This window comes from Condylostylus longicornis, unplaced genomic scaffold (assembly GCF_029603195.1).
Source record: "Condylostylus longicornis isolate FDR11 unplaced genomic scaffold, ASM2960319v2 ptg000039l, whole genome shotgun sequence".
NCBI classification, from domain to species: Eukaryota; Metazoa; Arthropoda; class Insecta; order Diptera; family Dolichopodidae; genus Condylostylus; species Condylostylus longicornis.
The window spans coordinates 918,265-937,181 of record NW_026578008.1 but is presented as its reverse complement, the minus strand read 5'-3'; the positions used below and the strand labels follow the sequence as shown (position 1 = coordinate 937,181).

General features: G+C 21.3%; 1 protein-coding gene across 3 annotated transcripts in view; it reads left to right on the top strand.

Annotated features, from left to right (window-relative positions):
* The window catches only part of LOC129609409 (protein real-time), a 105,821-nt gene that overhangs the window by 84,634 nt on the left and 2,270 nt on the right, over positions 1–18,917 (top strand). For 2 of the 3 annotated variants that reach the window (XM_055521310.1, XM_055521309.1), the window contains 4 exons: positions 13,833–14,885; positions 14,951–15,209; positions 15,290–15,411; positions 17,252–17,326. In XM_055521310.1, the coding sequence (XP_055377285.1) occupies positions 13,833–14,885; positions 14,951–15,209; positions 15,290–15,411; positions 17,252–17,326 (1,509 nt within the window). The remainder of the gene's footprint in view (positions 1–13,832; positions 14,886–14,950; positions 15,210–15,289; positions 15,412–17,251; positions 17,327–18,917) is intronic. The other variant, XM_055521311.1, reaches the window with a different exon arrangement.

The following is an 18,917-nucleotide window of genomic DNA, read 5'->3' as shown; positions in this document are numbered from 1 at the left end:
AAAAAAGTTCACCTACCTTGCCTTTATCAACAAAGACGTTAAAGTTTTTAAACAAAAGAAAAATTATAATGAAAATATAAAAAAAAAATCTACATAACAACTAAAACAAATGTATGAAACCAAAAAAAAAAATAAATTAAAAATGCTACACAAATAATCAAACAAAATAATAAAAAATCAAATTTAACAATTATAATAAAAACAAAATTGTTAAGAAAAAGCTTACATAATAATTATTATTGTTGTTAAACAAAAGAAAAACAATAATAAATGGGAGTTATTTTGCAAATTACACTCATGTATGATCACATGTAAATCAAAAATCAGTTTAAAAAATTATAACGTAAAACTAATAGCCAAGTTTGAAAAATAAAGAAAAATTTTTATTAGTTCGTTTTTCACTCAAAAAAAATTTTAGTAAAATTGGCATAATTTGACGTAAAGTATAAAATATTTGATCCATTAACGACTAATATACAAAAAAAAAAATTAATTGTTTCCATTTATTTTTTTCAGAATATCGTTTGACTACTAACAACCCCATTATACTACCTAATAAAATCTCGCACAATCATCACTGTAAACAGACTTTATTTATGTTAAAATTTGTTGATATTAAGTAAATGAAAATGTCAATTAAGTTTAGTTGGTAAAACACAATCGGAACTCAACGAATTCCGTAATTAATTTAAAATCCGATAACATTTTTAATTATCAATGGAAATGCACAATGCAAATTGTCAAATTTTTATTGTGAAAATAGGAAACTCATTGCGAATTTACCTGAAGATTGTATATAAGTTCGATATATTTCAACAAATTATTAGCTAATTAATATAAAAAACAGCAATAATTGCCTAAATTGAATTCGATTCTTATTTAATTAATTAAATATTTGAATTCTTTATATACAGTTTTATCTACATTCTGTCAAAATTTTGATCAATATTTCTTAACTAACAAAAAATTTATTTTAATCTACAACATACAAATTTAATTGAAATTTTTAAAATTATGAAATAGTCGCAAACTTATAATATAAAGTGATCTTAATTGTACATATTTACTTACACGTAATGTACTCGTACATACATATATGTACATAATACTCGTATATCATTAATTTTTGCAGATTTAACTATCTACATAAAACATTAAGCGTATTCTTTATATATAATAAGCTTAAAAATGGCGAAAAAATTGCGGGTGAAAATCCAAAATTAAAATGATTTGAAAGCAATTTTACTCTTTTTTGTATATTTTATTCTCATAAATAATAATTATGAGTAAATCTACTACAATATAGAAATACATTGTATGTACATGACAGTTATTATCTAAAATTAAAGCTCAACGTATAAATGTGTGGATAACATGTGACTTTCTTTCTATATGAATACATTTATACATTTGGTATAATTAGATATCAACGCGACAGTAAAAACTCTAAAGTAAAAAATAAATTATAACTTTCAGAATATTACATTTGTTTTCTATTATATTCATATAATATATTATTCATATTTCTTATAATATATAGTAATAAACATACATATACATATGCATGTAAGATTGTAAGTAATTCTCAAATTATAACTTGTATAATACAAGAAAATGATTTTCTATTTTTATGCACAAGAAAAAATATAAAATGAAATTTACATTTTTAATTCCTAATTAATGGCTTCTTTGTGTTAGTTTAAGTGTATATATACTTATTAGTATATATATACTATATATACTTGAGTATATATATATACATATATGTATACATGTTTTATGGTCAACTATAATATTAATGTGCACCCCCTTTCTAAATAGATACTGTGTCATACATGTATATACACTCATTCAAACATGTTTTATTGCATAATACTTAATAGTAATAAAGAGCAACTAGCAATAGCAATTTAGTATTTATTTCAAATTTTAGAAAATAATGCGTAATATTTCAAGGTACAAATATTGTTGTAAAACAAGTAAAAATGTAAACTTTAGGTTTGAACAGTAAAATACTTATATTCTAGAAGTAGTGGCACGTGTCAAAAGTTCACTCATACAAAATTATATCAGAAGCAATGATTTGTAAATAAATGTATATACAAATATATTTTAATTATTTATTTATTTTTATTTTATTTAAACTAATATAATAGAAACTTTGTTATATCAGCAAAAGAAAAATATTTTCTTATACTCATTATAGGTCCGATATATTACGTTAAATATTAAGAGAGAAATTTTAATTAGTGTTGCCAAATTATATGAATTTTTCTCATTTTATTAAAAATCAAGCAGCTAGTGCAATAGCAAATTTGTAGTAACTACAATTTAAGGTCTTAAAAATCATGTCAAAATAAGTACACTCAAAAAAAAAAAACCAAAAATTAGTTTTCGAAAAAAATGTTTTTTGTATTAAAGAAAAAAAATATTAAATAACCTACAATTGATCTTGAGAACTGCATACCAGTGTATAATCTAAATGAACGCGGTAAAATAGTGTCATATTAACGTACTTTTATGACAACAAATATTATACGGCTGCGAGATTTAATTGTGATGTACCGAAACATTTAGCACTTAGAATTTAGATCTTTCTAATATAGAATCTTTTAAAAACTCTTTTCTCAATTTAAAATTTAATTTATTTTCGATAAAGCGTTTCTTAAATTTTTAAATCCTTTTCATACAAATTATTTTAAACATATTTAAATTAAAAAATGAAATTTTAACTAAAAATAGTTTTTGTTGGGGAAAACGTTTTGTATTTTAGTATTGTATAAGTTCTCATACAATTTTTATACTTAAAAAATGAATTCTATACTGTTTCTCTCTATACTCTCTTTTTCTCTTTCTCTCTCTCTCTAGAAAAATATTTAATATTTAAAAAACTAAAAACAATCTCCCCTAGGATAACAAAAAGAGCAAAATACAAAAAAAAAATTGTTTTTTTTTTTTTTCCGTTATTTTTATACCATTATTGGTTTCTTTTGAAGTTATTTCTGAATTTTCTTTATTTTCTGAGAACTTATTTTTTTTAAGAAGCCTTGTTAAATCCTCGAACTTAAGACCATATTGTAATATAATTATGTTATAAATAAATAAAAAAATAAAGGAAAAAAAATTTTTTATTTTTTTGTAAAAAGGTTTTCTTTCATAACGGAAACTTGTAGTACAAGTTAACAAGTTTTTTCAAAATGTTCTTTTACAAAGTTTTTCACTTTTCATGAACTTTTTTTCTTTTGTATTAATTTTAAATTGAGAGTAGAAGAAAAAACAAACTAAAATAATAAAATTTTAAATTTTTTCCTATTTTATTTCTATATAAAAACTTAACTGAGCGAAAAAATAAAAAATTTAAAATATTGTACAAAACAAAAATCGTAATTATTTTATTTTTTGATATTAAAAAAGTTCGGATATTATTGTCAAAAATCTAAAATCATACACGGCCGAAACTCTAAATAGTTTTGTGTAAACGAATCATCCCAATGATAAGACGTAATAATAATTTTGGGTATGTTGGTTGCATTTACTGTTCTCAATAGAAATTTATGGACATAAACTCGTTTTCGAAATGCAGCCTGTTGAAAAAAATCAGACCCAGACTTTTCCTTTATATATAAATAAATGCTAATAACTTTGAAGTAGTGTAAGATAGAGTAACAATTTAGACACTTATTTTAAAAATAGTTTATAGATCTTTATTTTTGCTTTCACAATCAATTATATCTGACATTACAACCCTTGTAGCTTTGAGAAAACACGAAAAAGTTCTTTTAAACACGAAATTTCTCTGAAATTTTTGTTATAATTATTTTTTTTTTTTCGATACGCTACAATGAGAGGTAAAAGTTTTCCATACAATATTTTCTAAATTCTCTCAGAATTATGCCAGGTAAACGTGGTAATTGTGTTTAAAATTAAATTGAAATCAAAACAAATAAAATTGATTTACAATAATTTAAAATTTAATAATAAATCCGTGGCGTCAAAATTGCTGTATAACAACTTTATTGACACATAATTCAACAACTACAATTCATAGACTATTGTATTAATACCTCTCTATGTTAACTATTGCAATTTTGAAGTCAGCAAATATTTAATAAATAAAAAGATGTAATACTCGTAATAGGCTGTAGGCAGTAGCAATAGTGCTCTAACTTTGTAAAAAAGCGGCGATCAATATTTTTTCTTGTCTATTTATTATTATTATTACTATTATCATTATTATTTTTTTTTTTTTTTGATTCATCATCGAAATTCATCATCATCACCGATGATGATCAATTTGATCAACTTTTTGATTGATCAATTTGATTATCAACAATTATGATTTTTCAAACTTGCCAGAGAATGAAAAAATTCACAATTTAAAGGGATGTGAAACCCTTTTACGACAAGAAAACGGAACGCCAATTAAAAATTTCGTTAAATTCTTACTTATACTGACATCATATAAATTTTCGTATCTGTAAGTTATAATATTGAAAGAAAAAATTTTTTTTTGCTTTAAACCAAAAAAATCAAAAGCTTCAAATGAAATAAAATGCTATGAAGGTGGGTATGTGTATGGCTTGCGTTATTTATATTGTGCATATTTTTTTTATTTTTTTACATAAATGATATACTTATGCAGTTTATACGAAATATGGACTTATGTATGTTTAATATGTGTATGTTTAAAATGATTTTTTAAAATATTTTAAAATGAACAACATTCTTGAATGAGAATTGTTTTCTTTATTAAAGAAATTTATATAATTTGTTTGGTTAGAAAATGCTTAACAATTTTTGCATATTATTGTAATGTCCCCGATATCAGGTATATGTCATTTCTTTTACTTACTTAAAATATTTTCGCAGCATCTACATGTAAGAGAAGAGCATTAAGCTCTTTTTTCAATTTTTAGAACAAGCCTTGTTCACCAATAGCAGACATAGATTTTGATTTATAGAATAGATTTAAAAATTTTTATTTGTACATAGAACCTATTAGTGCACGTTTATCGGGTGCTAATAAAAAAAACTTTTGTTTGTTATAAAATGTTTGACTGCAATTTCTGAACAAGTAAGTTATTTCTGTCAATTTTTTCATTTTAAGTCAACGATATTATTGTATAAATGTAATTTTCCTTTGTTTTCTTATTTATGTGTACATACAAACAGTACCGTGTTTATGCGAACTCGAAAAAAATATTCGTGAATGTCAAAGTGTTAATTATAAATGAAAAAGTTTATAAGTTTGTAGATTACTAAATATAAAAAATAAAAATATTTTCATATAGGAGCCAGAAAATTCACAAAACAAATTTTCGCTCTCTTGATCTTTAAAATATAAAAGTTCACCTATTAAGTGTGTGTTTTTGTTATTGTTGATTTTATTCCGAATTCTGATTTTATTTAGAATTCAGATTATCTAAAAAAAAATTTTTACTTTTTGTTAAATTTTAATTTCGTTTTTTTCTTTTACCTATTTCCTTTTTGATACTTTATTATATTATTTTTTGGCGAATGGGGGTCATGTGCAAAGATTTGAATACAATGTGAATAATTTTATAGACTTATGTAAATAAATACATATATGAAGTACACATGATAAAGCTGTTATACATCTACTTAACGTACGCATACAAACATTTATGTACATAATACACAAATGAATGTTTATTTAAGAAATTTGTTTATAATAAATTTAAAAAACACCTATAATAATTATTTATTTATAACATAACACAATGGGAGGTAAAAGAGAAAGTTTAATCACAATTCTGATTTTGAACATTACATATTCTATAACAAATTCATTATACCATACCAAATTTCGTTCATATACATGCATAGGCATAGAATGATTGTGTAGAAAGAAGATTATTAAAATTTATCTGGACCGGTTGAGTTATTTAAAATAATTTAATAATTTCTTTATATACTGATTATATACTTTAATTATATTGCGAATTATGATTAATGATTCAGGTCAATTTTTAGAATATATTTGACATTTTGATATTTTGATTATGTTTTGACGTTTATGTATGTATCAAGCTCTTTGACTTGCCGAGGCTCTTTGACTTTGTTTTTTTTTTTTTTGTCGTTATACCGGAAATAAAAATAATTTTATGGTTAGTAAACAAATATCATGTATTTTCGTTTAATTTGACATTTGAATATTTGACATTGTGCTAAAATACATTGTGATTTTTACGTATGCAATTGTATTGTATACTTATTATAAATAATATTGTACATTACACATTTGATTTATGTAGAACTCAAGTTTTAAAAAAATTTCCCCTACAGAAATCTTTGCATATATTATGTATGTTTGTATGTATTTTAAGGGGAGGGGAATATTTTTGTTAATTTTGTTTTAAAAATTTTTTTAATGTTTATAAATGCATATTTTTTTATATACATATATTTATCTATAAATTCGGAACTAAGAAAAGACACCTTCAAATTTTTTAATAAAATATACAGAACTGCCAAATTCCAGTTAGGCAGTTGTTGCTTTTAACCACAGAAATTTAATAGAATATTTTTTATTTCAGAAAAATTAAAGAATTAAAAAAAAAAAAAAAAAAAACAATTCTTGGGAAGGAATTTATGAAATTTTCTTTTGCTTTTTAAATTTCTGAAGAAATTTTAGAAGATTTATTGGTCCAACAGAATATATTTACATATATATGTACATAAATTTCGTCGTATACATCATAAAATATTCCGGATGATTAACACAATTTTTTTGTGTTTTTCACTTTCTATTCTTTGTCCCTATTATTTATTTTTTGTATATTTTTTAATTAAATGAATTTAATAAGAAATGAAATGACCAATGCTCTACATTTTATTTAAAAATTAAACAAAATTAAAATATAAAAAATTATCAAAATAAAATTTGGAATAAAATTTTGCAAAACAAAACAAATTTTTTTTTATTTTTTATTTTAAATATTTTTCATTAGAAAATCATTAAAACAAAGAACACAGTAAATTATTTCTTAAGAATTGAGAAAGAAAAAAATTGTTTAACATACCTTCTGGGGTAATTCTCTGATAAAAAAATTAAAACTTAGTTATCAATTGAATGTTTAAGATAACAACATTCTCTATAATATTAATAGTACACAATAATGACATGCTTGTACTTAACAACTTGAACAACTCAAAAATGCCATTTTCTAATTGTTCCGCGATAATTTGTACAGTTTTTTTTTATATTCTGAAACTAAAATATTTTACAATTTACATATACATACATACATATGTGCATACATATATGCTCCTTGTTTTATTATCATTTTTAAAAAAATTTTCTTAAGGCTAAAAAACATGCTAAATTGATAATTGTAAGCACTAAAAATGATAATTAATAAGTAATAATAAAATTATAAATATTATTTTTTAATTAAATTCAGGAATAACTTGAATAATGTTAATTGAAACTTTTATTTATAAAACGAAAGAATATTTTATATACTTATATACAAACATATCTAATGACTACATTATAATTAAAATAATGAATAAATTATTATAGATAATAATTATTAAATAAAATAACAAGAAAACTAGTCCAAGAAATTCCTGATTATGAGTATGTACCTATGAAATAAATAATTTTTTTTATATACACACATACTATATTTACATATGTATAACAAATATAACACATAATTTTGAGTGGATAACTATTAATTCAATAAACAACTATGAAATTCATGTAAATGCATTAAAATGTGTAGACGCATACACATGTATACACATACTATGCATAAGCTTCATATATAAACGTGATTTTAATATTCCATATAGGCATATACGAGTACATGTATATTTTTTTATTTAATTTGTTCCAAATTATAATTATTTAAAATTTAAATTGAATATTATTGATTTTAACCAGAAAGTGGTTTTAAAAATTTTATTAATTTTGTGAACTGAATGACCTCTTATATATATAGGTATAAAAAGTGCGGGTATACTCAACAGTCACCATACAATAAATTTAAAATTTGCGTATGTACCCATACAAACATGTACATGCATGATAAATATTGTATTATTGAATATAATAAATTTTTCATATTATTAATTATTATAAATTTATTATTATAAATGACAATATTATTTTGAAAAATTTCTGAAGTGCAATAGTTTCATAATGTATATAATATATATTATATTATATAATAAACTTCAAATACAATTAAAATTATTAAAATAAATTGTTATACATGCATACCTACACACTTACATTTTATATGAATTATGCATAATTTTATGCTTTCAACACCAAATAAATTTAAAAATAAATGGAATATATATATATATATATTCAAATATGTACTTATTATATTTTATACAATTTATAAAATTCTTATACATAAGTATCATTGAACTTTTATAAATTTTATGAAAAATAATTGTAATTTTGGAAATATCTATGTACTTGGTCATTTTAGAAAATCTTAATTTATTATTAATAATTATTTTTATATTGATGAGTTTAAAACTAAATGTTTTTTTTTTCAATTAGAAAACTATCACCTTTCAAATAAATTTTATCTTAATGATTTGATAATCTGTATAACAGTTTTGCTCTAAATAATATATTTGTAGTGGTTTAGAATTAAATTAATTTAATAATCATGCAGTTTTTTTAATAAAGCTATATAAATTTCAAAAAAAAAAAGAAATTTTTAAAAGGCTATTGTAAATCCTGTTTTAGAAACTTTGGCTCCAGTTAAGCTAATTTTGAGTTAAAGAATTGGTGTTTTCCAAAATTTTTGATGTGTATTATGAAAATTTATTAATGTATACCCGAATATTTAAAACCAAATTAAAAATATTCGATTATTTTATATTTTTATTTGATTCAAAATGATTTCTTACTTCTTTGTTAAAAAAATTTGTTGAAAGACTTTATAAAAATTCTTCTTTGATCAAAGAATTTTTTACACTTACACTTCATATCTAATTATCTACATTTTTATTAAGTAAAATTCTGCTTTTCTTTTCAAACTCTAAATTATAAAAAAATTAAGTATATTCGTTTGGTATTTAAAATGGAAACATTGTACATATGTACATTAACCTCATCCTAGACTTTTATTATTAAATTAAAAATTTTTACTTTTACAAATTAATTATTTATACAAATCTTAATGCACATGTACATATGTATGTAAGAAAATATATTTTTTAATTCAAATATTTTATATTACACTTGTACGCCATATCAAAATAAATAAATTCAAGAACAATAGGTTGTACATAGACACGTGATTGCTTATTTGAAAATATTTCCTTTTGACATTTATACAAAATGAAAGGGCTTTGTTTGCAATTTAATTTTACAAAAAAAAATTAAAATATAATTAAAAACTTTACAAAATGTAGAAATAAATATGTAAAATTAATTTATTATTCATAAATAAATACTGAAATGTAATCAGTATTAATGTAACAGTATTCAGAGAATATTGTAACACGTTTTTTATTTTAAAAATTTACGTGATATGATCACAATGTTTGTACTATACATTTATACATTTATATACCCAGCAAGTATACAATATTTAATTTTATATTATAAATTGTGAGTATGTCTGTATGTATTTAAGTTTCATGCAAATTTAAAATTGTCATAAATATAAATTGCTTTCATGCAATTCACTTATTTAATATACGTAATAAAATTTTAAATGTATATAACATTCCAGAACTGGATTTATAAATTCAAAGGCTAACGAAATTACTGAAATTGACGATAATCTCTATACAATTTTGAAATCTAATGAAAATGTTAATGGAAAACCTATGTCGCGTACAATTCACAACTTATTAAAAAATTTTAATAATATTGCAAGTAAATTTTGTGTTCGATATTAAATTGAACATAAATTTTCCGATTATTCTTGGTTTTATAGAACAAGAAGTATTTAATCAACTGACAATAGTTTTTCTATTCTCCCTTTTCTACTTCATTTTCTAAATGCTGAGGCAAACATAATTGTTAATCAATAATGTCTCTTAGAAACATTGCTGTTATTTTAAGTGTTTATGATATTGTTGAATCTGAAAGCCGGCCCTAGAGTGCCAGGTGTATTTTACGTGTAGGTTATTCCTGCCCTGATTATTTTGTGCATTTAACTTATAATTCACAAATTATTTTAAATTAAATTATATGGAATTATTCTTCATTATTTATAAATATACTTTAAATTAATAACTACTCATTACAATTACAACGTATGATATAAATGATGACAACAAATATTAGATTATTATTTTTCAAGGGTAAGATTGTAACGGAAAACTTTACAATGTAAATTCAATTATTAACATAAAAACTATTAGAATAAAAAGTGTAGCAGTGTTCTTTGAATGAAACAATCGATACTCGAGCCATTCTCGAATGATGATGACTTACAATAAAAATAAATTTACGTGTATGTGTATAACAATTAGTAAAGTGACAGTTATTTTAAGCATTATGATACGGAAGTCACTCAATTTTCAATTTTAAGAAAACGTATTTAATTTTGTTTTCATATTTTAAAAGATTCTATGGGTCTTTATAACGATTCTATTCAAATAATTGAAGGACATTATATAAAAAATTCCATAAAAAAAACATATTTTCATTAGATTTAAGTATTTTAAAATGTTTATATAATATTCTTATTAACATAATAATGTGTGTATTAATCTATATATACAGCCATATATCCACATATAGATATAAAAATTCTAAATAAATAACCTAACGTAAATTGCAATGAGACACATGAAAAAAAAAAAATTTGGACACAATAAATGCCAATAATTTTAAAAATACATGCTTGTCATATGTTCAAAAATATTAAATATTTTATTTAAATATAAAATATGGGATTATAAAATAAAGAATTAAAGTGACATGAGAATGTATAAATAAGCGATCACCTCACATCAATTGGGTAGGTCAAACAAAAAATTTCTTTATTACTTAATACATGTACACTTATTCTTTTTTTAAATCACATCATTTTTATTTTATTATATACATTATATAGAATTATAATAGTACAAATTCAAATTCCGCAAAACGATAGGATTCTATTAAATCATAGATATTGTCATGCAGAAATTTTTTTTATAGCACAATTTTTGATTATGACAGTTTCGAGTTATATGACAGCAATTGATTATGACAATATTTGTTATAATATTTCCAGCTTCTTAAATTTACTGAATTTCGCTATCATGTCTAATGTTTATAATTTTTGAAAATATACACATTAAATCAAAATTATTTAATGTTAGTTTTGAAAAAAAAAAAAAAATTAGTATGAATTTTAAAGATTTACTTTGCCCAATCTCAATTCTGAAAACCAGCTATAAATTGAAAAAAAAAAAACGATTTATAGCTATTATTCAGTTTAAATAACTGAATAGGTAGTTCCGAAATGAATTTTGTGGTAGCGACATCTATGATTTTCTAAATACAATAGAGAACCTGAACGTAACAGTCGTAAATTTCAATTGAAAATGATAAAATCATTTAATTTAAATTATGATGAAAATTATTATTTTCCATGATTATCATTAAATGAAAAAAAGAGCAATCTAATGTTATTACTACAAATGTCAGTTAGACAAATTAGTTATATAACAACAATAACACATAGTATGTTTAACTAGACTTTTTGTCTTTCAGATTTCAAGTACCATTTCAAATATCTCTCTCTATACACAATACAAGTACGAATACACGAGTTTGTTTTCGCTTTAATGTACATAATAATATTATTTGAATAAATATTGAATTAAAGATAATATTAAGGAAAGATTTAATTTACTTTTAAAATGTTTAAATTTGTACAGAAAAAAAAAGAGGAATAAAGTGAGGTAAACATTAATAAAATAGAAAATAATCACCAATTTAAATAAATAATTTAAGAAAAATTTAAAAAAAAAATTAGTGTGAATTCGTCAAGGTGTTTTATTTTTAATCCAAGCGTTATATTTACACTTTTTTTTCTCCCTCCCTCACTTTTTATTTGAAAAAAAAAAAAACAAAATTAAAGAAGAAATTGCTTAAACATTTTTATAATCAAAATATAAGAGCAATTTACGAATTAAATTTAATAAAATTGCATAGAAATGGGAAAAAAAATATCTTTGTTATTTGGTTTAAAATTTTTATTTTTTAACTTGAGATGATTATTAAGATTAGTGTTATTTATATAATTTAAAAACATAATTTTTTATAAGTGTATTGCACACATGTGAACACAATAATTGTGAGCATTATTCTCAAACGCCGTTGCCATATAAAATTTGCTTATATACCAATATGTACGTAAGGTGTATAAGGTGTATAGAAAGTATTATTATTTTATACATAAATTGTGTTTATAAATTATATTTGTGCGCAAATCGGTTCGTTTTGATAAAATGTATGTACATAATTACACTTAAATGAAAAATAAATAAAAATTAATTAAGCAATTAATAAATAAAAATTAATTCATAATTAAAACAGAATTTGCCTTCGATAATCAATTTACGAGTAATTATAAATTTTAAATTACTCATTTGAACACCAGATGAAATGAACCAATAAATCGAAAATTCAAATAGGTACTTTAAAATTTTAAAAATACAGTTTTTTCAAAATATTATATCTTAAAGTTGAATTTAATAATTTGAAATAATTTATTCTTTCAACTTAGTAAATTTTTTCTCAAAACCACAGAATTTAAATAATAAATGAGAGTATCGATTTAAATTCGTTGTAGCGCCACTTTTGCAAAAGTAATATTTTATATACGCACATACATATACTGTCATTTTTTTAATTTTACATATTACATTTATATAAAATTACATATATATATATATATATATACACACATATATTTTTTTAATTGAAATGTAATATTTTTTTTAACCTAAAGTACTATTATCATCATCTAACATTTTCAATAAATTTAAACTTATACTACCTACAATATGTACATTCATTTGCGTGTATATATGCACTCGTATATTATTATTTGTACACACACACAAAACTATATCAATTTTGACGGCATTTGATATTTTATTTTTTCTATAATTATTAAAATATTAATTGAAAAAGTATTATAAATTAAACGTTTCGCATATACCATCTATCGGAATACTTCTGCATTACATCAAATTTCAAGATTTTATTAAAATGTATTTTAATCACAATCGATATTTAATTTTAATCGATATTTAATTATAATGTTGTAATGCAAGTACATATTTTATTAGGTATTTGGTAACCATATATATTTGGCAAAATTAAAAATATTGAACCATTTGCAAATTTACTGGAAAATAAGTAAAATTGAATTGATTGAAAATTTAATTATAAAATTTCGAGAAAGTAATTAAATTTAATAGTAATTTTATTTAACTTACCCAAAGTTGTCCAAACCAACATTATCTTTTCCAATAATTTCTTGTTTTTCTTAATTGTTTTATAATATTATATATTTTTAGCACGCGATTTTTTTTTATTTATTTTTCATTTTTTTTTTTTTTTTATAATAAATTGTGATAGCTATATTAAATTTCTATTGAAAAAAATTACACTTAAATTATTGATTGACATTCGATTTAAAATTGCATTATTTGATACCTTATTGAAAAAAAAATGGAGTATGTCCTTGCACTAGCAAAAATTTCGATATTTAAATTTTTTTGCTAATAAATTAAATTTTACTTTAATCTTTTAAAATATAATTCATAATTTAATTATTTTAAATTTAATATTAATATTTTTCTATTTTTAATGATAATTTTAGGCTTATGAGAGACGTTTTCCAACATGCCCTCAAATGCCAATCGTATTGGATTGTGAAATAGTTAAAGACGAAATATTAGAGAATGGTGCAAGACGTAATACAAGTCGACGTTGTAAATTAGCTGTTGAAGCACCATATATATTACGTAAAGTAATTGGTGTTGATCATGTATTTTTTATACAAGATAATTATCTTGATATGCCAAATCGTACATTAAATATTGAAGCAACAAATGAAACATTTTCAAATCGTGTTGAAATATTTGAACGTTGCCGTTATTATGCTCATCCAGATAATCCAGATTGGACATGTTTTGATCAAACAGCAACATTAGATATTAAAAATTTTTTTGGTTTTGAACATTCAATGGAAAAAATGGGAATGAAACAATATACACAAACAACATTAAAAGGTCGTGAAATAATTGAATATTTTATTGAGGAATTACGTAACGAAGGTATAACACATGTTGAAAGATGGCCAATAAGTGATAATGAACAAATTGATAATGATAATGATGAAAAGAATAATGAAACAACTGAGATAACAAAAGATATACAACAAATAAAATTATCATCACCAGAACATCATCATAATAATCATCATAATAGTCATCATCATCATTTTGCTAGTCGTCATTATTCGCATGAATCACATGAAATATTATTGGATGGTGATTTTATAGCAAAATTTTTAGGACATTTAACACCAATGCAAGAATCAAAATTATTGGAATTAAGAAAAAAAATTGAAGAATTAGAATTTGTTGATAAAATACCAAGTTATCAAACATTATTAAGATTTTTACGTGCAAGAGATTTTAGTATTGAAAAATCATTTCATATGCTTGAAGAATCATTAAAATGGCGTAAAGAGAATAATGTTGATTCAATATTAAATGAATATACAATACCTTCGGTTGTGGTAAATCATTTTCCAGGTGGATGGCATCATCGTGATATTGATGGTCGTCCACTTTATATATTAAGATTGGGTCATATGGATGTTAAAGGTTTATTAAAGGCTGTTGGAGAGGATGGTCTCCTAAAATTGGTATGATATTTTAACGAAATGAAATGAAAATCAAATGATTAATTTATTCTTCTTTTTCATTTAAGTCAATTTATATTTGTGAACAAGGAATCAAAAAAATAAATGAATCTGCAAAAAAATTAAATAAACCAATATTAAATTGGTCATTATTAGTTGATTTAGATGGTCTTTCAATGAGACATTTATGGCGTCCTGGAGTAAAAGCTTTATATAATATTATTGAAACAGTTGAAAAAAATTATCCAGAAACAATGGGTAGAGTACTGGTTGTAAGGGCACCAAGAGTATTTCCGATTGCATGGACAATTGTTAGTGCATTTATACGTAAGTATTTATAGATTTTAATTAATATTTTAAGAAAAAAAAAATTTTTATATATTTCAATTAATTCTGTTTTGTTTTAGATGAAAATACGAGATCAAAATTTTTATTTTATGGTGGCCCTGATTGTTTACATATGAAAGATGGTTTGGAACAATATATTGAATCAGATAAAATACCAGACTTTTTGGGTGGACCATGCAAGGTAAATAAATTTTCTTCAAAAATAAGTTTAATTCCCTTTTAACTATTAAAATTAAGTATTATTTTTTTTGTACTTTAATATTGAGAAATAAGTATACTGCACTTATACTGACAAAAAAACCTAAAATTTTGTATTTGATTTGGAAAATTATAATTTTTTTTTTTTGTAAATAATAATTTTTTTCTTGTAATTTAGAGGAATTTATAGTGAACGTGTTAGAATATTAAAATTAAAATTAATAGAAATGTATAAATAAATTATTATTATCAAAATTGTGATATAAGAGTGCACTTTTTGAATAGAAATCAATTATAAAAAATAAATTAAAATATTAATGTAAATAAGAAACAATGTTAATAAAAAATTATGGAAATTATTTTTTTTAATTATGTAAACACTTATTTAAATTTCACTTAAAAAAATTCACTTATTAAATTTCAAAAATTTAATTGATTTCTATTTTGTTACTTTATATAAAAAATTCCATAATTATTATAAAATTAAAATAAGGTCTACATATTTCAATAATTCAATTACTTTATAAATTAATATGAATTTCTATTTATTTAGAAATTAATGTCTATCTTGCGTATTCATTATACCCCAGATCAATAAAAAAAATTAAATCTATATAAAGAATTATTTTAAATATAATCAAGTTTTGCTTTCAAAAATTATTGATAATTATTACAGAATTGTAACAAGTTATTTCAAATGATTTTATTTAATTTTATTATTTCAAATTGAATTCATACTATTAATTTTAAATATGTTGTGTTTTGTCTAACCAAAACTTTAAAATAATTTGAATAAGTTATTAGAAATTATAATAGACAATCTGTCATACAGTATTTTTTATATAAATTATAAAACAATTTAATATAAAGTAATTTTGCTATAAAATATAATACATAAATGTTTTGTTATATTGATATAGATATGCTATATTTTTACTAATATTTATTTATAATCCACTTCCATAAAAAATATTTTTGCTAGACTGAATTGTTGAAATCTCTTAAGAAAGATTTTTTTTTATAATTGTAATTTGAAATATTGTTAACTTGATTTTTAATTAAGAGGAAAAAAAAAATTAATTTAATTTTATTAAAGAAATTTTTTATAAGAATTATGTTAAAATTGAAAATATGACAAATTGAAAATAATTGTCATATTTGTCATATTTGTACCTAACGAAATTTGACATAACCGTCAATCTACTTTATTGTAATTAAAGAAACTTATAATGAATAAAAAAAAAGTTAATATTATATGCTTTCTAGGAACAACACAATTGACTTCTCAAATTCAACAATTTAAAATCAAATTAACAAACCCTTGATATCTATACTTATAAAAATTTCTTAAATATACATTATCAATTTTACGATATATCTATAAATTTTTATTTAAAAATTATTAAAACTTTATTGCAAGTTTACATTATTTTATATATTTATATATATATATATATATATATATATATATATATATATATACATGTATATGTAAAAATATAAATAATTTCTTTTTTTTTTTATAAAATTAAATAAAATTTTCTACATTACAAAATATTACAAAATTAATCTACATTACAAAATATATTTATATTTTTAATTTAAAAAATTTATTTGATTATTTGTTTTCTATTTCTTTTTTTTTTGTTTGTTTCTTTAATTAAAATGAAAATTGTTAAACAATATTTTATGAAATGTGAATGAATGATTCTACTGCTATGACTTCAAAAAAAACTTCTATTTATAAATGTTTGTCTTAAAAAAAAATAATCAAAATACTAAAAAAATCTTATAACTAAAATAATTATTCCAAAACTCATCAGGCAAATATTTCAACAAGTGTGGACCAAGTCGAGCCGAAAAACTACACACGTTGTTATTTAAACAAATGTCAATGTGTAAGGATCTATATATGTATATATAAATCTGAAAAAAATTAAACAAATGTTTCAAAAATATATATATTGTTTTTACCTTTCCACATTCTCCTGTTAATTTCTAATTTTTTTTCTATTTTATTTTAAAATTAGAGAGTTTTTTCAACTAAACAAATTTAAAAAAAAAATTAATTATTACCCACAAATAATATTTTGAAATTCACTTATTCCAAATGAACCGATTGATTACAAAAATTGGATTTTTTTTTTATTTTTCTTAATTACAAATTGCATTATTTTATTTAAATGTTCGTTCATTTGATTCCTTGTAGTTCGTTTTATATTTTTCTTAAATATTTTTATTATTTTTTTTTTTGTTTACATATGTACATGTGAAGTTAATTCTACAAATACCATTATGGCCTTTTCACACACTCATAAAAATATTGAAAATATAGTAAATTCAAAATAAAAAGTAAGAGCGAATAAATTCCAATGAAACACAAATCTTAATCACGCTATAGAATTTTCAAATTTGAACTTGAAATCAAATTTGAATTCTAAATTAAATTTAATATTAATTCACAAATTTAATTGAGTAATATTGTAGGGATTAAAGTTATCGTAGCATCACTGAGACTTGTCAATACTAAAAAAAATCATATGTCAAAAGCAAGTATGATCGTGTTTGATAGAGAATAATCTATACCGTACTGTCGTATTGTGTATTTAAAAAATCAAAATTTATAATTAAAATTAAAAAACTATGTTCTGTGCAATATTTACAATTGAAAGTTTTTGTTTTTAATTGTACCTTAAATAGTGTTTCATATTTTTCAATGTACATCATCTGTGCAATATTTACAATTGAAAGTTTTTGTTTTTAATTGTACCTTAAATAGTGTTTCATATTTTTCAATGTACATCATTTTTGTGGAACTCATTTTTCAAAATGAATTAACTTTTATATTTTTTTTATAATGATTTATTATTGAGATGAAAAGAAGGAATATTAGTTTATTTTGATTTAAACCTAGCCAATTAATAAAATATGAAATATTAAACAGTTTTTGAAATTTAATATAGTTAAAACTACATAAATTTTAAAATTCGAAAAATAGAAAAATCTAAGATTTGTTCATTCTTCCGCGAACTTTTATTCGCTCTTCTATTTTTATGAATTTTTATAAAATGCTTGATCAAAGCATTTGTTTTCTTTTGTCAATCGTCACAAACCTTTTGTCATTTATATATATATATGTACATATATAAAAAATTGTGATTATTCTTCTCTCATCTGTTTAATATATAATTATACATACATTACAATATACATATATGTAGTTACCAGTTCTAAATGTAGTTTTTTTAAAGGCTTTATTTTAAAAATTCAACATGAGCAATGGTTTTAAAAGAAAAAAATATAAGTTATGTTAATTTCGCTTTTCGATTAAATTTCATAAAAAACTTTTCATCATATCTTGGTTCACCATCCACCGTCAATGAATTCGATAAATATTTTAAAATATCTAAAACAAAAAATAAATAAATAAAAACGAGCCATTAATAAATCAATTTTTAATTTTGATTTTATTTTGCATGTTTTATTACG